The following is a 25,778-nucleotide window of genomic DNA, read 5'->3' as shown; positions in this document are numbered from 1 at the left end:
TAAGACACTTTCGAAAGCCATTCATTTCATTCCTTAAGAACTAAAATTAAATGCCTGTAATCCCAGCAATTTGGGAGGCCGAGGCAGGCAGATTATGAGGTCAAGAGATGGAGACCATCCTGGCCAACATGGTGAAACCCCGTCTCTACTAAAAGCACAAAAAATTAGCCAGGCGTGGTGGTGTGTGCCTGTAGTTCCAGCTACTCAGGAGGTTGAGGCAGGAGAATTGCTTGAAACCAGAAAACGGAAGTTGCAGTGAGCTGGGATCGTGCCACGGTACTCCAGCCTGGCGATAGAGGGAGACTCTGTCAAAAAAAAAAAAAAAAAAAACCAACTAAAATTAAAAGATAAAAATTTTAAAAATATTTCTCTTTCTCTTTCTTTGAAAACTCATTTTCTAAACTTTATTTCTCAATATAAGCTCCATCAAATTCAAGTCACTTTTGTAAGACACTTTGGTAAGCCATTCATTCCATCCCTTAAGAACTGAGGGGGCCAGGCGCAGCGGCTCATGCCTGTAATCCCAGCACTTTGGGAGGCCGAGGTGGGTGGATCACAAGGTCAAGAGGTCGAGACCATCCTGGCCAACATGGTGAAACCCTGTCTCTAAAAAAAAATTAAATTAAATTAAATTTTAAAAATAATAATAACTGAGGGTCCCGGGAATCTAACCATGTCACTGTAGCGTTTTTCACATTATTAACTGAAGACGGGTGCCCTTTAAAATCTAAACGATCTTCCTAAAGATCAGGAAACAAGAAGAAGGGAGAAGGAGCCAAATCAGAACTGTCAGGTGAATGCCTAATGATTTCCCACAGAAATGCTCACAAAATTGCTTTTGTTTGGTAAGAGGAAGGAGCAGGAGCATTATTGTGGTGAAGAAGGACTTTCTGGTGAAGGTTTCCTGGGTGCTTTTTTGCTAAAGCTTTGGCTAACTTTCTCAAAACACACTCATAATAAGATGTTATTGTTCTTTGACTCTGCTCTGAGCATTCAAAAAAACTATTGCTGTGACATTTGCTCTTGACTGCTCTGCTTTTGCTGTGACTGGACCCCTTCCACCTCTTGGTAGCCATTGCTTTGACTGTGCTTTGTCTTCAGGATTGTACTGGCAAAGGCATGTTTTATCTCCTGTTACCATTGTTCAAATAAATGCTTCAGGATCTTGATCCTAATTATTTAAAATTCCCGTTGAAAGCTCTGCTCTTGTCTGCAGCTGATCTGGTTGCAATGGTTTTGGCACCCTCGAGTGGAAAGTTTGCTCAACTTTGATTGTTCCATCAGGATTGTGTAATTGTAATCAATCGGGACACCCATGGCTATTGTTTCTGCTGTTACTGTTGGTCCTCTTCAATTAGGGCGCAAACAAGATGAATGTTTTCCTGTCAAATTGAAGTAAATGGTCACTGCAGGCTTCATCTGAGCATTGTCTGGTCCCTTCTTAAAATGAGTTATCCATTTTTAAACTGTTGATTTTCCCATTGTTGCCATAAGCTTTTCGTAACAGTTCAGTGATTTCATCATTCTTCCATCCAAGCTTCACTGCAAATCTGATGTTTGTTCTTGCTTCAATTTTAGCAGAATTCATGTTGCTCTGATGGGGGCTTTTTTCAAACCGATGTCTTGTCCTTCTTAATGCCTCAAACTAGATCCTGTTCAGACATGTTATAACAAGTTAGTACAAGTTTATTTTGGTGCAAAAACTTTTTGAAATTTATGTATAGCTGTTTTTTTGGTTTTTGTTTTTTTAAAATAATACATTGTCCATGAACTTTCTGAAGACCCCTCATCTTTTTTTTTTTTTTTTTTTTGAGATGGAGTTTTGCTCTTGTTACCCAGGCTGGAGTGCAATGGCGCGATCTCAGCTCACCGCAACCTCTATCTCCTGGGTTCAAGCAATTCTCCTGCCTCAGCCTCCTGAGTAGCTGGGACTACAGGCGTGTGCCACCATGCCCAGCTAATTTTTGTATTTTTAGTAGAGACGGGGTTTCACCACATTGACCAGGATGGTCTCGATCTCTTGACCTCATGATCCACCCATCTCGGCCTCCCAAAGTGCTGGGATTATAGGCGTGAGCCACTGTGCCCGGCCTGAAGACCCCTCATCTATACACAGTTACCCAGACAGTGTTTTTCTAACCATAGGTCATGGACTGTTAGTGAGGCTTTGGACAACCTCCAAGATGTCTCCTGATATTGACATGTGGGTCAACTAAACAGCCAGACCCACAAGACTGTCATAGTCACAATGGCATTAAATTCACTTAAAGGGATACAGGACAGTGAGAAGTTCTGAATGTTTGAGTTCCCCCAAAACTCATATGTTGAAAGCTATCCACCAAGGTGGGAGGTAGGGCCTTTAAGAGGAGATTAAGCAGAGTTCTCATGAATGCAATTAGTGTCCTTATAAAAGAGGCCAGAGAGAGATCTCTAACCCCTTGCACCATGTGAGGACACAGTGAGAAGATGTGATCTGTGAACTAGGAAGTGGGCCCTCACCAGACAATAAATCTGCCAATGCCTTGATCTTAGACTTCCCAGCCTCCAGAGCTGTGAGAAACACACTCCTGTTGTTTATACATTCCCTGGTTTAAGGTGTTTTTGTTATAGCAGCCCAAATTGCCTGAAACAGACCATAGGGCAGTGTGGAATATTCTTCCACGGTAGCAATCATTACAGCAGTCTATGGAGACATCCACACTGCTTGCCAGGTGTTCTCCTGTATCCTGCACCCCAGATGATGTGGCACAGGTTCAAGGAAATGAGACTCACATCAGATGGGTTCAAGAGCCATCCTGACTTAGAAGTCTCATGACCTACATAGACATAGCTCTTGTAAGAATACATAGCTTCCTGGTCTCTGCACAGTACATGCTTAATTGTAAGAGTTAGTACATGCAGGGACACCTGAGGTGTGGAGTCTCCATCAGGTCTCTATAATAAACTTACAGTTCCTCCTAGCCCAGGTGCAATTTACCAGACAGGGATCATTTAATCATAAACAATGCCCTTAACACAGCTCACATTCCACCTTCAACAGGTTTCCAAAGGAAAGGTCTAGAAAGTTAATCAATGGTAAATTCTCATGCAGAAGGAGAATGAATTGTGTTAACCATTTACCCACAGACTTGAAATCAGTGGGGTTCTTACTATGATTAAATGAGGGTAAAACTTGTGTTGAAATGCCATTGCCATTTTGACAATATAGAGAGTAGGACTGTCACTGGAGGTTAGGCCATGAGGGCTCTGCCCTCATGAATGAGTTAATGTCATTATTGTGGGAGTGGGTTCATTACTGCAAGTGTAGGTTGTTCTAAGAGTAAGTTCAGCCCTCTCCTCTGTCGCACTCACTTGCCCTTCCACCCTCCGTCATGGGATGACACAGCATGAAGGTGCTGAGAAGACGCTGGTGCTAGTTCTTAGTCTTCCTAGACTCTAGGAACATCAGCCAAATAAATCTCTTTTCTCTCCAACTTACCCACTCTATGGTATGCCATAAATTAGCCAGTCTGTGGTAAACAGACTAAGACAGTTGTCAAGTAGCATTTTTTAAAGAAGACGTAATTGAATAAAAATAATCAGAGTGTACCGCATGTAATAAGGGTAATCGCTGTTTTATAAACTTGTAAGTTTTTATTTTTATTTATTTATTTTTTGAGACAGAGTCTCCTCCTGTTGCCCAGGCTATAATGCAATGGCATGATCTCAGCTCACTGCAACCTCCACATCCTGGGTTCAAGGAATTCACATGCCTCAGACTCCTGAGTAGCTGCGATTACAGGCATGTGCCACCACGCCAGGCTCAGTTTTGTATTTTTAGTAGGGACCGGGTTTCACCTTATTGGCCAGGCTGGTCCCAAACTCCTGACCTCTGATGATCTGCCCTCCTTGGCCTCCCAAAGTGCTGGGATTACAGGTGTGAGCCACCATACTTGGCCTTTACTTTTTCTAATGGAGCAATTTGTATTCATTCTTATTCCTGGGATAGGGAGGGTTCTAATACATGCTGGACATTTAGTATATGATAAAGGAGGCATCTGAAATCAATGGAGAAAAGTTGGTCTCTTCGATAAAGAGTTTAGGCTGGGCGCAGTGGCTCATGTTTGTAATCCCAGCATTCTAGGGGGCCAAAGTGGGAAGATTACTTGAGCTTAGGAGTTTGAGACCAGACTGGGCACCATGGTGAAACCCCATCCCTACGGAAAATACAAAAATCACCCGGGTGCGGTGACTCACGCCTATAATCCCAACACTTTGGGAGGCCGAGACAGGTGGATCACTTGAGGTCAGGAGTTCCAGACCAGCCTGGCCAACATGGTGAAACCTCGTCTCTACTAAAAATACAAAAATTAGCCAGGCATGGCAGTGGGTTCCTGTAGTCCCATCTAATTGGGAGGCTGAGGCAGAAGGATTGCTTGAACCTGGGAGACAGAGGTTGCAGTGAGCCAAGATTGCACCACTGCACTCCAGCCTGGGTGGCAAGCACAAGACTCTGTCTCAAGGAAAAAAAAAAAAAAAAAAATCACAATGTATACACTCCTGATCCGATAATCCCGCTTTTACTGTTCTGGCTACATTTTGTTTTGTTGACTCTTGACTCCTTTATCTTATTCCTAACACTGACATTTAATGACTCCAATAGCAATTTTTTGAGATGAAGAATTCTTCCTAATTTGTTTGTTTTTGTTGCTATGGCATGACATTGTGAAATATATATTTGGTCTTTGTTCCCATTTCCTGGTAAACTCCTAAAAATCCTTGGAATCTCCAAAGTTTATACATGGTTAAATGAGGGCCAAAACTCATGTTGAAATGCCATTGCCATTGTGACAATAGAGAGAGTAGGACTGTCACCAGGAGGTTAGGCCGTGAGGGCTCCTTACCTGTCGCACTCGCTTGCCCTTCCACCCTCCTTCGTGGAAAACACCCTCTGCAAATTTTTATGCGAATGAGCTGGCTGCCGGCTGTCAGCTCCTAGGTAGCATCAAGCTAGGGCTGGTCACAGGAAACACCAAGGCCTAATTAAAGAGTTGAAACCTTACAGTCACACTTCCCTGGTCTTAGGGGAAGGCAATGGGACTGGAGGCTAAGTTGATCACCAAAGGCCAATGATTTAATCATTCATACCTGTGTAATGAGGTTTCTCTAAAAACCCAACAGTACCAGGTTCAGAGAGTGTCCAGATAACTGAACATATGGAGGTTCCTGAAGGGTGGTGGGCCCAGAGAGGTCAAGGAAGTTCTGCACCCCTTCCCATATTTCTTATCTGATCCATCTCTTCATCTGGTGTTCATCGGTATCCATTGTAATATCCTTTATAATAAATCAGCAAATGTAAATGTGTGTCTCCCTGAGTTCTGGGAGATGCTCTAGCAAACCTCAGTTTATAACTGCTCGGTCAGAAGCACAGGTAAGGCATTCTGAGGCTTATGAACTGGCATTATAAGTGTCTGGGGCGGTCTTGGGGACGGAGCCCTCAACTTGTGGGATCGGATGCTATCCCCGGGTAGATAAGTGCAAGAATTGAATGAATTAGAGGACAGCCAACTGGTGTTCCCTGCAGAGCTGACTGCTTGATTGGTGTGGTTACAGACGTCTTCTGTGTTGATTGTTGAGAGAGACTCTAGGAGAAGCTGAGTTTGTTTCTCTCTATACCCTCAGGATTGGTGTCAAAAGTAGGATTTGCTGGATCGGCCCTGGTTCGCAGAAACATGTGGTTTGGGAAGAAAATGGATAAAGGGGTGTAGATGAGGAACCTTTGATTCCTGGGTGGCTCCAGAAGCAAGGAGCAGCAGCTGTGCTGCAATCAGCTACCAAAGACAAAAGTTAATAAAACACAGAGATGAATCTGACTCCCAGGGAGTTGGTTCACGATGAGCATAAAGGAATAAAAGCTAGTCATTTCACTCAGTGAGAGATGGTGGCATGCACCTGCAGTCCCAGCTACTAGGGAGTCTGAGGCAAGAGGACCTCTTGAATCCAGGAGTTCAAGGCTGCAGTGAGCCATGATCACAGCACTGCACTCCAACCTGGGCAACAGAGTGAGAATTTGTCTGGAACAAGAAAAGAAAGAGAGAAAGTGGCGAGAAAAAAAAACAAAAAAAACCCCTGCAAGCTAATAAGAAAATGGCAAATACTCAATTCTTAGGGAATTATTATCTGTAATAGTTAAAATGAAATTAAAAAAGAATGTTGGCAGGGACATTGATACTAAATTAAGCTCACATTTCAGTTGAGTCAAATTTGGCCACCAGCCTCAAAGCTACTTCCCAGGGGAAAATTATTCAGGGACAATGGAAAGTACCTCTAAGGCCTGTGGTTACAAAGGTAGTCAATGTGGTGGAAAAGCGAAACCAAGAAACAACCGAAACCAGAAGGTATCGTGTGGGGGAATTGTTTCGTTTTGTAGCTTGACATCATCGGCTTCCTAAAGAACATTTACTAAAGTGGATTGTGAGAGTAACTAATTTAGGGGCAGTTTCTTTAGCTTTCAATGATGCTGGGTGGAAGGGCGTTTTGAGTTGATGCTGGACCCACAGCTCACTATAGAACAATCACAGATGGTTGTTTGGCATGCAGACACACAGCAGCTTATTCCCAGTGGAATACAGCCTCCTGCACTGGGTAAAATCACTGTAAGTTCTGCTTACCCTGTAAAGAGGAATTGTCCATTTCTCCCTGAGACCACCTTTGCAAAATTATAAGAGTAAAAGAAATCTGACATAGTTGATTCCATCTTTCTTCCGACCTCCAAGCTGTCCTTGGTCATTCCTAGGTGTAAGCCAAGCTAACTCTGGGATGAATTTAGTTTATATTTAACCTTAAAGCAAGGATGAGAATAGCCCTTCCCAAAACTAAGCCACCTTTCTAAAACTAATGAAAGACCACCAGGTTAGGATTATGAGAGGGTCTCGAATTCTGCTAAGACGTAGGCATAGTTAAATGGTCACCAAGCATTGCTCCGAGGTCACATGATTTGTGACTTCCCCAATTACTCCTGTAGATAACATCACTATTATAGAACCTAAGATTGGCCTTTTGAGATATTTTTCAGACTTTTGCATTCTAGCAACTGACTGACCTCACCCAGTGGTGGACTTGTGACTCATGACTCAACTTGTCCTGTGGCCCCACCCAAAGGTGGGCTCAGCATGCCCCAATAATTTCATCCTCAACCAATCAGCAGCATCCATTCCCTAGCCCCTTTCCCGCCAAACTATCATTGAAAATCCGTAACCTCTAAACCTTCAGGGATACTACAGGGCCGGGCGCGGTGGCTCAAGCCTGTAATCCCAGCACTTTGGGAGGCTGAGGCGGGTGGATCACGAGGTCGAGAGATCGAGACCATCCTGGTCAACATGGTGAAACCCCGTCTCTACTAAAAATACAAAAAAATTAGCTGGGCATGGTGGCGTGTGCCTGTAATCCCAGCTACTCAGGAGGCTGAGGCAGGAGAATTGCTTGAACCCAGGAGGCGGAGGTTGCGGTGAGCCGAGATCGCGCCATTGCACTCCAGCCTGGGTAACAAGAGCGGAACTCCGTCTCAAAAAAAAAAAAAAAAAAAAAACCTTCAGGGATACTACTATGAGTGATCACTCTGTCTCTCCAGGTGGTATGGCTGGTCTCGCATCAGTTAAACTTTTTTTTTTTTTTTTTTTTCCCTGAGACAGCATTTCACTCTTGTTGCCCAGGCTGGAGTGCAATGATGCAATCTCAGCTGACTGAGACCTCCACTTCCAGGTTCAAATGATTCTCCTGCCTCAGCCTCCTAAGTAGCCAGGTGGTGCATCCCACCAAGCCCAGCTAATTTTTGTATTTTTAGTAAAGACAGAGTTTCACCATGTTGGTCAGACTGGTCTCAAACTCCTAACATCATGATCTGCCCATGTTGACCTCTTAAAGTGCTGGGATTGCAGGTATGAGCCACAATGCCCGACCTTAAACTCTTTCTTTACTGCAGTGCCACTGCCTGAGTCAATTGATTTTGTCTGTGCAGCAGGCAGGAAGGACCTGTCTGGAAATTACAGGTCCTATAAATGCCAAGTAAAACACCCTGGATGAAACAGCTAATATGCTTCATGTGCATGTGATGTGGGACTGGCTTTATGATGATTGGGAGGTTCACGTACTGAAGAGTGCCCTGTTAATGTGGATGCTCCATATAACCATGTTGATGAAAACCAAAAGACAATTTAGGAAGCCTTATCTAATTTGCTATCTTGGCTTCCCCTCATGGGTCTTACAGATGCTGATAAAAATCGCTAGGTTAATTAATAAGAGACTGGGGAAAGGCAAAAGGGAGAGTCAAAGGATTCATCTCAGTTGACCAAAAAGAGAGCTGCCAGGTTTGTAGATGGCAGTTCCAGGGTGAACGAACAACATCCTATTTAGAAAGATCCCACTCTGATGGAAGAAGGCAAAAACAGGGCCAGCTCAGTGGACTGAATCCCATGCTGTTTTCCTAGCAGGAATGGAAGAATTGAAGAGTGGTCAAAGCCCCTGTGTGTGAATTTTTCCCAACTCCCAGGCAGTAGCCAAGAGCCTGGAATGAGTTTCGTGGTGATAACAAATCAAGGAACTTCTACTTAACCGGCTTTACTTCTGCTGGAGTAAAATCAGAAACTCCTTAAACACCCTCTGCACGATAGCAAAATGTAATGCCGAGTACTATCAATTCCTGTTAGAAGAGTGAAAAGTGGCCGGGCGCGGTGGCTCACGCCTGTAATCCCAGCACTTTGGGAGGCCGAGGCGGGTGGATCACGAGGTCAAGAGATGGAGACCATCCTGGTTAACATGGTGAAACCCCGTCTCTACTAAAAATACAAAAATTAGCTGGGCACGGTGGTGCGTACCTGTAGTCCCAGCTACTTGGGCGGCTGAGGCAGGAGAATTGCTTGAGCAGAGAAGGCGGAGGTTGCAGTTAGCCAAGATCGCGCCATTGCACTCCAGCCTGGGTAACAAGAGTGAAATTCTGTCTCAAAAAAAAAAAAAAAAAAAAAAAAAAATCCAGAGTGGAAAGTATCAGGTAGCTTTGGCAGTTCCTTTTGATCAGAATGATAGTCAACCTCCCACGTCTGTTTGTTCGGCATCCATGGACTCAACCAATTGCAGATTAAAAATATCTGGGAAAAAAATTAAGTTCCCAAAAGCAAAACTGGAATTAGCTGCATGCTGAGTACTACGCTGGATCCACAAGAATGAAGTGGTGTGTAGGCATTGTATTAGGTATTGTGAGCAATCTGGAAGTGATTTAAAGTATAGGATGTGCATAGGTTACATGCAAATACTGTGCCCTTATATAGCAGGGACTTGAGCGTTTGAGGATTTTGGTATCTGGAGGTGGTCCTGGAACAAACTCCCACAGATATCAACGGATGACAGTATATGCATTGGGTTAAGTTGGTGGTGAACTATTTTGTACATGGGAAAGTGGATTTAAAAAGAAAACAAGTTAATTCTTGACTATCCTATTTATAAATGGGAATTTCTGGGGAGTGTTTATAAACTATTTTGGGGAATTTGGATGATGACTCACACTTTCAGTCTGCGGGTTTTCTATTTTACTAGGAACCCTTGACAAAGACTCTTCTGACCCAACTTTAGCCAGTCTCCTGAGTCCTTTCTGACTTAGGCCTAGCCATGGGTTTCTCTCTCTTCTTGTAGAATCCAGTTAGAGCAGGAACCTTGCCAAGTCAGTTGAGAAAAGGCCCTCATCCTTTGTATCTGACCCTTTTATCTTGTATCCGACCACCCTGGCCTGCCGTCAGAAACAATAGTATCAAATCATTTTAGCTGGAAGCCCCTCTTCCTTGATATTTCTTTTGATTTTTCATCCATTGACCTCCCCTTCCACTCCTCCTGCTACTTGATTATAAATCCCCACATGTCCTAATTGGACTTGGAGTTGAGTCCAGTCTCTCTGCCCCACTGCAAGGCCTGTTGCAGGGGTCTCTGCACACATTTTCATGGCCCCTTTGCATCACACCTGCCTTGCCATCTTTATTTAACAAGTGTCATAAATAATTTTTTAACATGCTGTTTGGAGACATAGTAATTTTATTCAGCATCTTAGTTGGACATGAAGAACATGCAAAACAGAGAAATCAAGTAAGTGGTGAGGAAAAGTTACTCCCTTTTGATTGGGAATCCAGAATTTCAATCACCCCAACAGATGACAGAAGCTAAAGAAAGTTACAAGATAATTGCATCAGACGGTTACTCTGATTCCCAGGAAACATGGCTAAGATGCCTTATCTCAGTGAAGGTCATGAACGCCTATTGCCATAGTCACTCTGAGAAAGGGCTTGGTCTTCTCACCTGTGATTCAGGTAGAATCATTCTGGAAGCACGTAGTCAGTCCTCACGGTGTGTGTCCCGGTTTTGAATCTCTGACATATTCTGGTTCAAATTTTTTTTTTTTTTGAGACGGAGTTTTGCTCTCGTTACCCAGGCTGGAGTGCAATGGCGCGATCTCGGCTCACCGAAACCTCCGCCTCCTGGGTTCAGGCAATTCTCCTGCCTCAGCCTCCTGAGTAGCTGGGATTACAGGCACGCGCCACCATGCCCAGCTAGTTTTTTTTGTATTTTTAGTAGAGACGGGGTTTCACCACGTTGACCAGGATGGTCTCGATCTCTCGACCTCGTGATCCACCCGCCTCGGCCTCCCAAAGTGCTGGGATGACAGGCTTGAGCCACCGCGCCCGGCTGGTTCAAATTTTTTAACCCAGGTTCATTTGTCTCAATAGCTGGGTAGGTGATGTACTTAGTCTAACAAGATAAAGGAATAAGAGCAGAGGTGATAAAATAAATAAAACTATGGTATTAGTGCTACTGAATTAAGTTCAGGATCATCTGTTTGTGTTTTTATCTGTGTTTGTTTTTTGACCCCTTTTAATGTTAAAAAGAATTTGATACACAGTATTAGTAAGGTGATTTTAAGTTTAAGGGTGAATAAAAACTAAGGTGACCTTGGAAGCAAGAAGGTGGCTAATCATCACTGTAGTCTTACCATTTGAGAAATTTCCATGTGATGCCAGAATAACTTACTTCTTTTGCTTTTTTTTTTTTTTTTTTTTGAGACGGAGTTTCGCTCTTGTTACCCAGGCTGGAGTGCAATGGCGCGATCTCGGCTCACCGCAACCTCCGCCTCCTGGGTTCAGGCAATTCTCCTGCCTCAGCCTCCTGAGTAGCTGGGATTACAGGCACATGCCACCATGCCCAGCTAATCTTTTTGTATTTTTAGTAGAGACGGGGGTTTCACCATGTTGACCAGGATTGTCTTGATCTCTTGACCTTGTGATCCACCCACCTCGGCCTCCCAAAATGCTAGGATTACAGGCTTGAGCCACTGCGCCCGGCCTTTTTTGTTTTTTTAAAGATGGGGTTTCACTATGGGCCAGGCTGGTCTTGAACTCCTGACCTCAGGTGATCCACCTACCTCAGCTTCCCAAAGTGCTAGGATTACAGGCTTGAGCCACCGCACCGGCTCTTTTTTTGCTTTTTTAAACTTAATTCCAGATGACATCACATACACATGACAATTAGAAGATAAAATCTGAAGTCTGCACCATCTCTATGTTCTCAGTAAATCTTATTGCCTAAAATATTGGGGAATGTTGAAATAAATATGTGTATTTTCTTTTGGCACATTGAAGATGCTATTCCATTGTCTTCTGGATTTATTGCTTCTGAAGTCAGCTGAGAATCTTAAAAGACAATGTATCTTTTTCCCTGGTACCTTTTAAGATTTTGTCTTTGTCTTTGATTTTCAATGGCCCTACTAGAATGCACTGGGTGTGGCAGACTGTATTTATCCTGCTTAGGAATCATAGAACTTATAATTCGATGTCTTTCATCAGCTTTGTGAAACTTGGACTCTTATTATCTCTGCAAATATTGTTTCTGCCCCATTCTCTCTTTCTCTGGGAAACTGAACACCTGGTAGACCTTTTCATCATGTCACATGTGTCTCTAATGCTTGTTTCTGTATTTTCCATTTTTTTCCTTCTGTGCTTCAGTTTGGATGTTTTCTATCACTGTTGCCTGCAGTTCACTAACTGTGTCTTTGGTTGTGTTTAACATTCAGAGTTCACAGCCTCATTTATTATGCTTTTCACCTCTAGAGTTTTCATTCGATTTATTTTTATAGATTTCAATACTCAGGTGAAAATTTTCGTCTTTTTGGCTGTTTTCTTGAACATGCTCATCATAGTTATTTTGGTCAGGCAACTCCAATATCTGACTCACCTGTGTGTCCGTTTCCACTGCCTTTTTCTTTCTTTCATTTATCTAATAACTTTTTAATGAGATGCCAAATATAGCTTCTGAAACCTTGTAGAGGCTTCAAATGTTATTCTCTCTGGAGAGTTTTCCCTTTGCTTCTCAAAACCAAAGAGGGCAGTGGCCGATAACCTTCATCCAGTCAGGCACTGCGTGGAGTGGAGGCCGGGCTGAGGCTCTGGTAGGGTTCAGGCTACCTTTGCCCTACAGTTTCCAGCTGGGAGCATGGTGTAGGGGCTCTGCAGCCACCCTCTTCTGCCACCACCCCAGCAGAATCTCAGACTCAAATCTTTGTTTTGCAAGTCTATCAAAAACTTCTGTTTTCAGGGGCCTTTCACGTAAGCTTCACTTTATCGCCCCATACAAGCCTTGAATTCAGCAAATGTCCTTGGAATTTCCCCCAGGTCTCTGCAAAAGCTGTGTTGGTTTTCTGTCCCCAGCAGTGGTCCTCTGTGGTCTCAAAGTCTAAATTCTGAGCCTCATGCTTGTGTCCAGAATTGGCAAAAGCCCTCACACATGAAGCCGCTGCAGACATTAGCTCACCCCTTCAAGGTTCCCCATTCTCTGGAATATCAAGTTCCCCCATTCTTGCCTCAGCAGCTTCCACTGCCTTCAAATCGATGTTTTCTGACTTTGCTTTCCAGCTTTTCTAGTTGTTGCTACTAGGAGCCTTGGTCTGCTGTAAGCTGTTCCATCACACCTGAGCCTGGACATTCAATTTCCTGGAGTACTACCTAAATGTAAAAGTGAAACTATCTTTCTTACTCATCTCAGAGAAAGCCCTCAGGAAAAACTGTCAGAACAGATTCTGTTGTCCTTCTATCTTGCTACAGTGGGCTTGCTTCCTGACGAGCTAGAAGCCAACACCACGGCACCCGCTTTTGAGAAAAGAAAGGCTTTATTGGGAGTTGACTGTCAAGGAGACATGAAGAGACACTCAACTCTGTCTCCCTGAGCAGGGGGCCGGGTTGGGTTTTATAAGCGTAGGGTAATGAGGTATGATCTGATTAGATTTTGCAATGAGGTGATGCTGGGATGCTCATCTGACTGGACCCTGCCATGGGGTGATGGCAGGGCTTGATCTGATTGCATTCTGTGTAAGGTCTTTTAGGCTGACTGACGGTGCCATGGACGCCATGTTAACCTCTGTGACTTGCACGGACACTCCAGATGAGTTCCTGTAAAATCTAAAGTAACTGAAAGATTGAAGAAATGATCAACTTCTGTGGCACCTACTTAATTTTGAGACATTCTCTATTGTTCCTTATTCCTGCCCTAATTGATAAGGTCATTGGACTTTGTAACCGACCTTGGTCAATCTCATGACTCCAGACCTTATGACCCCCTCCCAGCTTGCAAACCTACGATCTCCTCCCAGCTTGCAAAAAGCTGCCCTAAAATGTAAGTTTCTACTGCCCACCCCAAACATATAAAATCAACTCCTATCCCACTGCCCTTCGCTGATGCCCTTTTCGACCTCAGCCCAGGTGAATAAACACCCTGCACCCAGGTGAATAAACAGGCATGTTGCTACACAAAGCCTGTTTCGGGGTCTCTTCATTCAGAGCAGGCGTTTTAACATTCTGGATCTCACCATACAATGCCCATTTCTTAATTCACTCCCTGCTTTGATCTGAGCACTGAGGTTCTGCTCCTGGTTGCATGCTTGGTTCATCTGGGCATCCTCAGGTTACAAGCAAGATCTTCCATCTGGGAGTCTATGCAACTGAAAAACAGCTCACAACTTGGGTATATGAAAGTTGAATCAGATTGGTCTGGTGTGGTTACACAATTATTTAATATCCCTTTGTCAGAAGTCAAAATTACCACAAGTTTAGTTTAAAGATCTATTGGCTTTTATTGATTCATGAATCAGGATGGCATCTTCTCTAAAAATTTAGAGACGGTGCTCCAGTAAGCTGGGCAGAGGAGGTGGGCTTTATAGGTAGAAAAGGACTGGAAAAAGCAGAAACAGGGAACGCAACGCAGATTGGTCACTGCAAGGTTACAGTGGTCCCCTCTCATCCACACACAGGTGACATGTCCCAAGACCCACAGCGGATGCCTGAAACCTCAGATAGTACTGCCCCTATATATATATACCACATTTTTCCTATACATACCTTCGATAAAGTTTATTAGGCACAGTAAGAGATTAACAACAGTAATTGATAGTAAAATAGAACCCTCACTGTTGACCACAGCCTCGGGCAGAGGGCCTTGGAAGTAGGCAGAGCTCCCTAGGTCTTGCGGTTCCTAGTGGCCGTGGACAGCATGGGGGAGGGAATTCCCAGGAAGCAGCCTAATTTCACCCTGCCCTCCACAATCACCACCCCTGGTGAGATTGTGGAGGGCAGGGTGAAAAGCCGCTGGTTTAGGGAGGGAGTTGACTCTCCAGCCTAGGCTGAGGGATGAGATGCGGGGTGGCACGGTCCCGACCCTGCCCCCAACAAAGCCAGGATCCATTTCCTCTTGATAGCAGTCTGGGTTCGGGCGGGAAGTCCTGGAAGCCTTAACCTGGAACAGCGTCCAACACCACCTTCCAGGTCTTAGTCCCACAAGGTCTGGTCCTCGCCCAGCCCCGCCTCCATTTAGCCCCGCCCCGTCGCGGGCCCGCCCCGCATTAACCACGCCCACACAACAGTATCTCCGCCCACCGCTGGCTTCGCCTTGGCCCCGCCCACAACCCTCCTTCCAAGTGGCGGCGGCGGGGGCGGGGGCGGGGGCGGGGGCGGGGGCGGGGGGCGGGGCTGCCCTCACCCGGAATAAAAACAAACGGCGGCCGCCGCTGCATCCGGGCACTTTGCTGGTCGCGGCGGGCGGGGCGTGGCGCAGGTGAGGACCCGGCAGCCGAGTGTCCCCGACCCCGGCCTCAGCGGCGCTGCTCGTTGTCCCGGTTCCCGGCGCGACTAGGCACCTCTACTGGCTGGCGTGGAGCGGCCGCGGTGCAGGGGTGAGCGGCCCTGCGCGGACCCGGGCTGGGGCCAGAGCCGGGGCCGGGAGCTTCCGGACGCGCTGGCCGTTCGGGAACCTTTGGTTTGAGCTGAGTTAGGCACAGATGTGGGGTATTTAAAAGAAAAGGTTGAGTGTATTGGTTTGGGGAGAGAAAGCAGTAAATATGTGTATAAAAAATTAACTAGTGAAATAAGATGCTTGAATCATAACTCTCCGAGTATACCATTTGGGATTTATTTGAAATCAAAGCCAGATTTTCTTTGCTATTTAATGACACCTGATTTTCTCGAACCTTGACGACCTGATTCTGTAATTCCCGTCTCCTTTCCTTTTGTTTTTAATCAAGAATCTTACATTTTCCTAAAAATGAATGTCTTGAAAAGAATGAATGTCTTGACTAGATATAGTTATGTTTTAACGATATATAATGTATAGTTGAAAAGCTCTTGCTAAAGGTTAGCGTTTTCCAGTTCATTACAAAAGTGAAAGTGACTTTTTAAGGGATCGTTACAACGTTTCACTTTCTGTTTGGAGCGTGGAGTGATACTAATAAGTTTCGTCTTTTCTTGGTTATAATGTGGAACATTGTAATGGCATGCATAAAACTTTCAGTTCTCATTTCAGTTAAAATTAAAAACCGACTATTAAACTTGACTTAAAATATGTCACCATTTATTCTGTTGTCTGTAAATGAAGTTTTAAGACAGTGGTTTAATTTTTTTTTTTTTTTTGAGACGGAGTTTCGCTCTTGTTGCCCAGGCTGGAGTGCAATGGCGTGATCTCGGCTCACCACAACCTCCGCCTCCTGGGTTCAGGCAGTTCTCCTGTCTCAGCCTCCTGAGCTGGGATTACAGGCACGCGCCACCATGCCCAGCTAATTTTTTGTATTTTTAGTAGAGACGGGGTTTCACCATGTTGACCAGGACGGTCTCGATCTCTTGACCTCGTGATCCACCCGCCTCGGCCTCCCAAAGTGCTGGGATTACAGGTGTGAGCCACTGTGCCCGGCTAATTTTTTTTTTTTTTAAAGGTGAGGTTTCACCATGTTGGTCAGGCTGGTCTCGAACTCCTGGCCTCAGGTGATCCACCCGCCTCAGCCTCCCAAAGTGCTGGGATTACAGGCGTGAGCCACGGTGCCCAGCCTAAACTTTTTTTTTTTTTTAAACGTTAGATTGTATGCCCTGTAGACCATGGAGCTGTAGTTTGCTCCCTGGAGTGTCTGACACGAACTAGGTTTGTGACACCCCTTCGTCCTTCTGTCAAGTGGTGGCTTGAAAGACCTCTTTGGCCGGGCGTGGTGGCTCACTCCTGTAATCCAAGCACTTTGGAGGCCAAGGCGGGCGGATCACCTGAGGTTGGGAGTTCAAGACCAGCCTGACCAACATGGTGAAACCCCGTCTTTAAAAAAAAAAAAAAAAAAAAGACCTCTTTGAGGACAGCTTCAGCCTTTCAAATTGCTTGGCTCCATAAACAGCCTGTGATATTACTCTCCCTCAGTGGGGAGACAGTGGGATTGCTGTGATATTTTATTCAGAATTTCTGAAGATTCATGAGTATGGTATGTAAAGTAGTCTTTTAAGTTAATTGTGTAGGGCTGAAGGCCCCACAGGGTCGCGGGGTGTGCCTTATGCTGTGCTGAGGCACAGGATCCAAGAAATAAAGAGACAGGACACAGAAATACAAGGAAAATGCAGCTGGGCTCCGAGGGCTACACCACCTATGATTGGAGTCAGGCGAGGCCCCGAATGTCCAGAAGCGTAAGTATTTATTGTGTATATGTTAGGGGACAGGGCAGTGAGTGAAATCATCTTTAAGGATAGTGATAGGGTAATGAGCAATAAAACATGGGGTCCACCCCCATTAGGTCACCTAGGCTAGGAGGTGGACAGTGCCCAGCAAGGGGCCTGTTCCCATGTAGGCAAGGGCGGTGTGCAGTAAGGGGTCCACCCCCATTAGGTCACCGAGGCTTGAAGGTGGGCTGTGTGCAGCGAAGAGGGTGCAGTGTGCAATACTTCTATCTGTGGGCAAACTACTTCTAAAAAGATTTATAGGGGGATGTTTTAAGTCACATAACAGTGACAGAGCTGTCAGGGTTACCGCCACTTTCTGGCAGCTTCCAGTGAGTTCTATGGGAAGATGGTTTTTAAGCAGCACAGTAGCAAGAGCTGATAAAATTCACAGTCACCAAAGTAGATTGCCGTTCAGAGGGCAGCCTTCCACAAGAACTGGAGCAAGGTCCTACAACTCCTTTATCAGGAGGAGTGGCTCTCGCCCCAAGCCTGCCATACAGTGGGTATCTTTACGATGCTGAACACTGCCGCCTGGGCCATGGATTCTTGTCCTGGTATAACTGTTTTCCCTTAAATCATTCTCTGTGCTGTGTCTGCTCTAGACATTCCTCCAATTATATGCTGCTTATTCCTTAATTTATTCTCTGTACTGTGTCCACTCTAGGCATTCCTCCGATTATGAACTAAGATACAGTTTTATATATATATATATATATATATATATATATATATATATATATATGTAGGGAAATATTCTTTAGGCACTCATACTATCAACTATTATATGTTTCTATATAGAGGATTATATAAAGGGATTCTTCAGTCCCTAATTCTATAAACTAATATATGATTATATAAAGGATTATATAAAAGGAAATAGCTGAGTAGTAACACTATAAACTGAGATATTCTTCAAGCCCTAACTGTGGTAGGATTCTGCTTAGCTCTCATTCCTTGGTGCCTATATGGGGGATTACCCACAACTTGTATTTGAAAAGCCAGCACTCTAAGTACTCATATGCTTTGCTGTGATAAGCAGTTTGTCAGTGCTGGAAAATCGAGGATTCTCTCGTGGGTCCCCTAGGATATACACAGCACCTCCTTTGCTGTTCTTATTCCTTCCTCTTTTCTCCTCCCTGTCCCAAATTCTTGTCCCCGCACTAACATAAAATAGATTTGAACTTCCATTTAAAGAATATTTGTTTAGTGCCTTGCACTGGCCAAAAGAAAAAAAAATTTTTTAATTTAAAAAATAATAATAAATATTTGTTTATGAAATACACCAAAGCTACCAAACTTGATTTCAGAGTTGCATGAATTGGGTTTGGGAGGATGTAAAATACTGGCCTTCAATAGAAAAAAGAAATGTATTTATCTTGGTAATAGTTACTCATATTTTTTTGACTCTCTAGAACTTGTCTTCATCATTCAGGTGATGATAACATTTTTCTGTACTTACTGCTTGTCTGATTGGGCAGACCTTAAAGCGCTAGACCTGCCTGCTGCCTCACACCTCCACCACCTCATGTACACCTTTGAATTGCTGTGCTAGGGATGAGTAGACAGCTCCATCGGGCATGTGCTTCTCTGGGAGAGAGAAGTTACATACATGGAACAGACAAGCAGCAAGGGACTCCATGACAAAAGTTCAGAGTCCAGCGTTGTGGGTGGAAGTTATGCTAGTTATGATGCCGCCTAATTTTGTGTCTTTGCCTGAGTCGTTGTACAAACTCAGGGCCCTGGTTTTCTTTTCTTTTTTTTTTCAAAGATGGGGTTTCACCATATTGGTCAGGCTGGTCTCGAACTTCTGACCTCAGGTGATCTGCCCGCCTCAGCCTCCCAAAGTGCTGTGATTACAGGCATGAGCCACCGCGCCTGGCAGGGCCCTGGTTTTCTCAGCTGTGAAATGATCTGATCAGTGTTAGATCTGAATAGCAGATTTGCTGTTAGGCTGTTAATCAGAAAATAGGAAAAGTTTTTCTGGTATTGTAATCTTTCTAATTTAAAAAATTCTGATGTAGAAAATATATATTTATTTTTATTATTTTGAGACAGGAGTCTCACTCTGTTGCCCAGGCTGGAGTGTAGTGGTGTGATCTTGGCTCACTATAGCCTCTGCCTCCCAGATTCAAGCGATTCTTCTGCCTCAGGCACCTGCCACCACACCCGGCTAAGTTTTTGTATTTTTTTTTTTTAGTAGAGACGGGATTTCACTATGTTGGCCAGGCTGGTCTTGAACTCCTGACCTCAGGAGATCCACCTGCCTCGGCCTCCCAAAATGCTAGGATTACAGGCCTGAGCCACCACACCTGTCTGAAAATATTTATTATTGTTAGTTTACAGTTCAAGCAAGCTTTTCTTTGTATTTAACCACCAGGGTTGTTGACCTTTTGTTTTACGTTAAACTGGCCAAAGTATGAGAGCACTTACAAGCTCATGCCTGTAATCCCAGCCCGTTGAGAGGTTGAGGCGGGTGGATCACTTGAGGTCAGGAATTCCACCCCAGACTGGCCAACATAGCAAAACCCCATCTTTACTAAAAATACAAAAAGTAGCTGGGTGTGGTAGCATGTGACTGTAATCCCAGCTACTAGGGAGGCTGAGGCAGGAGAATTGCTTGAACCCAGGGGGCGGAGGTTGCAGTGAGCCGAGATCACCCCACTGCACTCCAGCCTGGGTGACAGAGCAAGACTCTGTCTCAAAAAAAGTTTACTACTTCAGAGAGCCATCTTTCCTGTTTTTTCTCTTTTCTCTTAGATAAGAGAATAGCAGGTTAAGAAATAGAAAAGTGTAATAATCCTTGCTACATATTAGCAACTTTGAAATACATATTTTGTATACATAATATATGTAATTGAATGTATATATTTATGTATTTATAGAGAAGTCTGGAGCTTGTTTAAGCAATAGTAATTAAGATTTAATGAGAGAGGAAGGGAGCTCTGCAGCTCTGCTTACCCAACAAAACACCTTACCTTGTAGGTAAGTTATACAACTTTTTTTTTTTTTTTTTTTTTTTTTTTTTTGAGACTGAGTTTCACTCTTGTTACCCGGGCTGGAGTGCAATGGTGCAATCTTGGCTCACCGCAGCCTCCGCCTCGTGGGTTCAGGCAATTCTCCTGCCTCAGCCTCCTGAGTAGCTGGGATTACAGGCACGTGCCACCATGCCCAGCTAATTTTTTGTATTTTTAGTAGAGATGGGGTTTCACCGTGTTGACCAGGATGGTCTCGATCTCTTGACCTCATGACCCACCCGCCTCGGCTTCCTAAAGTGCTGGGATTACAGGCTTGAGCCACCATGCCTGGCCCTAAGTTATACAACATTTTAAAATCTGATGTGGAGTTTTATTAATGTATTGTTTTGCTTTCAAGGATGGCGCAAAAGAAGTATCTTCAAGCAAAACTGACCCAGTTTTTAAGGGAAGACAGAATTCAACTTTGGAAACCTCCATATACAGATGAAAATAAAAAAGTTGGTTTGGCATTAAAGGTATTTGTCTTTTAAGACATCAATAATTGGCAGCATTATAAATCTCTTTCGTAAATAAGATTCTGAAGTGACTGGAAATTGTCAGGCATGACCATACAAACTTTCAGCATAGCCAAAAACATTAGTGGTGAGTGGGTACCCACTTTTTTTTTTTTTGGAGACAGAGTCTTGCTGTGTAGCTCAGGCAATGGTGGGATCTCAGCTCACTGTAACCTCCGCCTCCCGGGTCCCAGTTCAAGCAGTTCTCCTGCCTCAGCCTCCTGAATAGCTGGGATTACAGGCATGCGCCACCATGCCCAGCTAATGTTTGTATTTTTAGTAGAGACGGGGTTTCACCTTGTTGACCAGGATGGTCTCGATCTCTTGACCTTGTGATCCACCCGCCTCGGCCTCCCAAAGTGCTGGGATTACAGGCTTGAGCCACCGCGCCCGGCCGTATCTCAGTTTTTTTATGGCATCATCACAAATGGTATTGTATGTAAGTGATGTTTCTAGAAACTGAAGTCTACTTGCTTTTCTAACCAGAGAAACATTGCTCATTTTTGCTGGAAATCTTACTTTTGCCAGAAATCTCTCATACTGGAATTTCCTAGCATGTACTTCTCTGCTCTCAGTCTGAGTATCCTGAACATGATGTAACATTTTTCAGGGGCTAAGGATTGTCACGAGGCATTAAATTGCTCTGTTGTGACATAATGATGTGCTTGGGAGGTGACAAACTGTATTAGAGTCTTAGTTCTTCTGTTTCTTCTGTTCTGGGCAGGCCTCACTTTTTCTTTACAACCCACCTTCTGACCTTGCTTCTAAATTTACTTGTTATAGTCTCTTGGTTCAGAAACTAGGTTTGGCATACTAGGAAAGATATTTGATCTTTGTCCCTGCCCTGGCAGAGCCAACACTTTTGGGATTTCCTGAGTGGCAAGCATGGGAACAACCTTTGTTCTGATGTGGCTTGGTTTCCCCTAGATAGCTTCAGGACGGGGCTGGTCACCAAAAGTGCCAAGCGTTGATCAGACACTTGAAACTTTCAATCCTCCTCTCCAGCCTCTGAGCAGGGGCGATTGAGCTGATCACTAATACAAATGGCCAGTGATTTAATCGATCAGGCCTACGTAATGAAACTTCCATACAAACCCCTAAATGACAGATTTCGGGTAGCTTCCAAGTTGGTGGACACATCCACGTGTCGGGGAGGTACACCGCAACTCCATGGGACAGAGGCTGCTGTGCCCAGGACCCTTCCAAACGTTGCCTTAGTACCTCTTCATATGAATGGTCATTTGTGTCCTTTATAATGAACTATATTAGTAAGCATAGCATTTTCCTGAGTTCTGCGAGTTGTTCTAACAAATCATGGATCCTGAAGGGAAGGTGCTTGTGTGAACCCTCGACTTTGTAGCTACGTCAGACAAAAGTATGGGTAACCTGGCGACCAGCTACTTGGTAAGTAGTGCCTGAAGTTAGGGCTTTTTTGTGGACTGAGCCCTTAAACCTATGGAGTGTAACACTGACTCTGAGTAGTTAGTGTCAGAATTGAATCATATGACTTCCAATTGGTGTCAGAACTGGCTGGTGACAAGAGGTAGAAAGACATCCTTGCTAGTTAGGTTTTCTAAAAAATTCTAGAAAGCTTTTAAAAAGTATTTATAATGTGCTAGGTTTAAAAAAGTATGTATATAATTAAATACAAAAATATAAAGAATGTATTTTTAAAATATATTAAACACCGTTAATATAGGTATATCCTTCCTATTTTCCTATGTAGCTATTTAAAAAGCACTATAAAAAAAAAGTATTGCTGCACACAGTGGTGCATGCCTGTAGTCCCAGCTACTCAGGAGGCTAAGGCAAGAGGATCACTTGAACCCAGGAGTTGGAGACTGTAGTGTGCTACAGTCTGTAGTGGCTGTGAATAGCCACTGCACTCCAGCCTGGGCAACCCCATCTCTCTCTTTTTTTAAAATTTTATTTATATATTTTAAAATTATACTTTAGGTATTTCTCCTAATGCTATCCCTCCCCAATCCCCCCACCCGCTGCTATTCCTCCCTAGCCCCCAACCCCCAGGCCCTGGTGTGTGATGTTCCCTTCCCTGTGTCCATGTGTTCTCATTGTTCAAAACCCACTTCTGAGTGAGAACATGCAGTGTTTAGTTTTCTGTTCCTGTGTTAGTTTGCTGAGAATGATGGTTTCCAGCTTCATCCATGTCCCTGCGAAGGACATGAACTCATCCTTTTTTATGCCTGCATAGTAGTCCATGGTGTATGTGTGCCACATTTTCTTTATCCAGTCTATCATTGATGGGCATTTGGGTTGGTTCCAAGTCTTTGCTATTGTGAACAGTGCCACGATAAACATACGTGTGCATGTGTCTTTATAACAGAATGATTTATAATCCTTTGGGTATAAAGCCAGCAATGGGATTGCTGGGTGAGACCCCATCTCTAAAAGAAAAAAAGGATATATAGGTTTATGTTACTTTTTTTTTTCTTTCTTTTCTTTTTTTTTTTTTTTTTGAGACGGAGTTTCGCTCTTGTTACGCAGGCTGGAGTGCAATGGCGCGAACTCGGCTCACCGCAACCTCCGCCTCCTGGGTTCAGGCAATTCTCCTGCCTCAGCCTCCTGAGTAGCTGGGATTACAGGCATGCGCCACCACACCCAGCTAGTTTTTTTTTATATTTTTAGTAGAGACGGGGTTTCACCATGTTGACCAGGATGGTCTCGATCTCTCGACCTCGTGATCCACCCGCCTCGGCCTCCCAAAGTGCTGGGATTACAGGCTTGAGCCACCGCGCCCGGCTCTTTTTTTTTTTTTTAAGAGACAAGAGGGTCTTGGTCTGTTGCCCAGGCTGGAGTACAATGGCATGATCATAGTTCACTGCAGCCTCGAACTCCCAGGCTCAAGTGATCCTCCCACCCCAGCCTCGGGAGTAGCTGGGACTTCAGGCGCATGTCACCATGCCTGGCTAATACAGTTTTATTTTTTGTAGCAATGGGTTCTCACTTTGTTTGCCCAGGTTGGTCTTAAACTCCTGGGTTTGAGCAGTCCTCTCGCCTTGGCTTCCAAAGTGCTGGGATTACAGGTATGAGCCACTGTGCCCAACCTTTGCTCGTATCAGTTTTCCAACTTCACATATATCATCAACACCTCTTCTGTCGTAAATTTATGCTTACACCATAATTTTTATGTACTGTATGGTATTGCCTCATGAATTTAATGAAACCTTGGACTTTACGGTTTTTTGAAGTATTTACTGTTTTATGGGATGTTTAATGAAATATTAAACCTCAAATGCAAATACAGATTGAGAGGAGTATCCCTTAGCTGAAATATTTGGAACTGGAAATGTTTGGGATTTTGGAATGTTTGCATTATACCTACTAGTTGAGCATCCTAATCTGAAAATTCAAAATTCAGAATACTTCAGCATGCATTTCCTTTGAGCATCTTCAGATTCAAAATTGAATTCACAATTTTGGAGATTTCAGATTTTTGGATTAGAGATACTAATCTGTATTCTTTTGGGGGAAGGAAACATAGTAACTTTGCCTTCAGTAATAACTGAAAGGTTCACATCCTTTCTTGAGGCCCCCTAAATCTAATTTTTTTCCCATCTCGGCTCACTGCAACCTCCTCCTCCTGGGTTCAAGTGATTCTTCTGCCTCAGCCTCCCAAGTAGCTGGGACCCCCACGCCTGCCTGTAATCCCAGCTCAGGAGGCTGAGGCAGGAGAATTGCCTGAATCCAGGAGGCGGAGGTTGCGGTGAGCCGAGATCGTGCCATTGCACTCCAGCCTGGGTAGCAAGAGCGAAACTCCGTCTCAAAAAAAAAAAAAGAAAAGAAAAAAAGAGAATTAAGTTCAACCGGATTTGTTCTCACAAGTTTGAAAAATTAGAATATTTTCTTTTTTTTTTTTTTCATGTTTTCCCCTCCAGTGAAGTTGAACAGTTCACTATTCCTTAAAATACTTTCTTAATAGATTACAATCATGTAAGTCGTAGCCCACCCTTCTTGTCCCCCTAGAAGATTCTTGGTTACTTTTACTTTTTCTGTTGAGACTCTTTTGTTGTTGTTGCTGTTGTTACTATTTGTAGGTAAAAAATATTTATCAAATAAATGTTTTGTTTTGTTTTTTGTTTTGTTTTGTTTTGTTTTGTTTGAGATGGACTCTCACTCTGTCACCTAGGCTGGAGTGCAGTGGCGCCATCTGGGTTCACTGCAACCTCTGCCTCCTGGGTTCAAGTGATTCTCCTACCTCAGCCTCCTGAGAAGCTAGACTACAAGCACGTGCCACCACACCCAGCTAATTTTTGTATTTTAGTAGTTACAGGGTTTTACCACGTTGACCAGGCTGATCTCAAACTCCTGACCTCAAGTGATCCACCCACCTTGGCCTCCCAAAGTGCTGGGATTACAGGCATGTGCTGCTGTGCCTGTCCTCAAATAAATGTTTTCATTTTTTCCTGGATCCTCTCTAAATGCCACACCTCTTAAGATGTCAATCACAGTGTGGACTGCAGTGTAACGGGGCGACCTCCACTCATCAGAGTCAATGGCCTTAGAGTCTTTCATGCCCTTTTCTATATTTTGCCTTTTTAAAATCGGTATTGCATTTTCTGATTTTTCTTGATAGGGCCTTGCTAAGAAGTACTCTGACAAACTAGAATGCTGTGAAAATGAAGTAGAAAAGATAATAGAAGAAATACGTTGCAAGGCAATTGAGCGTGGAACAGGAAATGAAAATTATAGAACAACAGGAATTGCTACAATCGAGGTGTTTTTACCACCAAGACTAAGAAAAGTGAGTAATTTCCCTAAATTTGAGTAGGCACTAATGTCTGGTTAGTGATGTGATCAAATACATTGTTATTTTTTGGAAAGTTACAGTCCAAAGTTAGGATTCTTTTAAGTTACTTTACATATTGAAAATGTATCCACTTGAAAGTTAATGTTACAAATTCTTAAACTGGAACATTCCCAAGGTAGGCTTTTAGAGACCCCCTTAGACCTCTAAAATGCCACAGAGCTGTTTGTCACATTCTGACCCTTCCTAGAGTGTGAACGTTTAGAAAGAATGGAGAATAAGGACTCCCAAGCTTCCTAGAACCCTGTGCAGGAGGACACATCACTGAAGGCTTCATTTTTATCCTGTTCCGGTGGGGGTCAGAGGGCAGTCCGTTGGGTGCTCAGGCAGGGCCGAGGACATCTGGGTGGGGTCACCTCCTCACATCTAGAAATGTCACTGTGAGAAGGCACCCAGAGCC

At 44.0% G+C, this 25,778-nt stretch overlaps 1 protein-coding gene across 3 annotated transcripts in view; it reads left to right on the top strand.

Annotated features, from left to right (window-relative positions):
• The first annotated feature begins 15,054 nt into the window (after positions 1–15,054).
• Positions 15,055–25,778, top strand: part of NUB1 (negative regulator of ubiquitin like proteins 1) — a 38,567-nt gene continuing 27,843 nt past the window's right edge. Inside the window, exons 1-3 of one of the 3 annotated variants that reach the window (XM_039472714.2) lie at positions 15,055–15,114; positions 20,397–20,514; positions 25,148–25,315. In XM_039472714.2, the coding sequence (XP_039328648.1) occupies positions 20,398–20,514; positions 25,148–25,315 (285 nt within the window). In that variant the 5' untranslated portion in view covers positions 15,055–15,114; position 20,397. The other 2 variants (XM_039472715.2, XM_039472713.2) reach the window with 2 other exon arrangements.

The sequence above is a fragment of the Saimiri boliviensis genome, chromosome 10 (genome assembly GCF_048565385.1).
Source record: "Saimiri boliviensis isolate mSaiBol1 chromosome 10, mSaiBol1.pri, whole genome shotgun sequence".
NCBI lineage: Eukaryota > Metazoa > Chordata > Mammalia > Primates > Cebidae > Saimiri > Saimiri boliviensis.
This window is presented reverse-complemented; position numbering and strand designations above follow the sequence as displayed.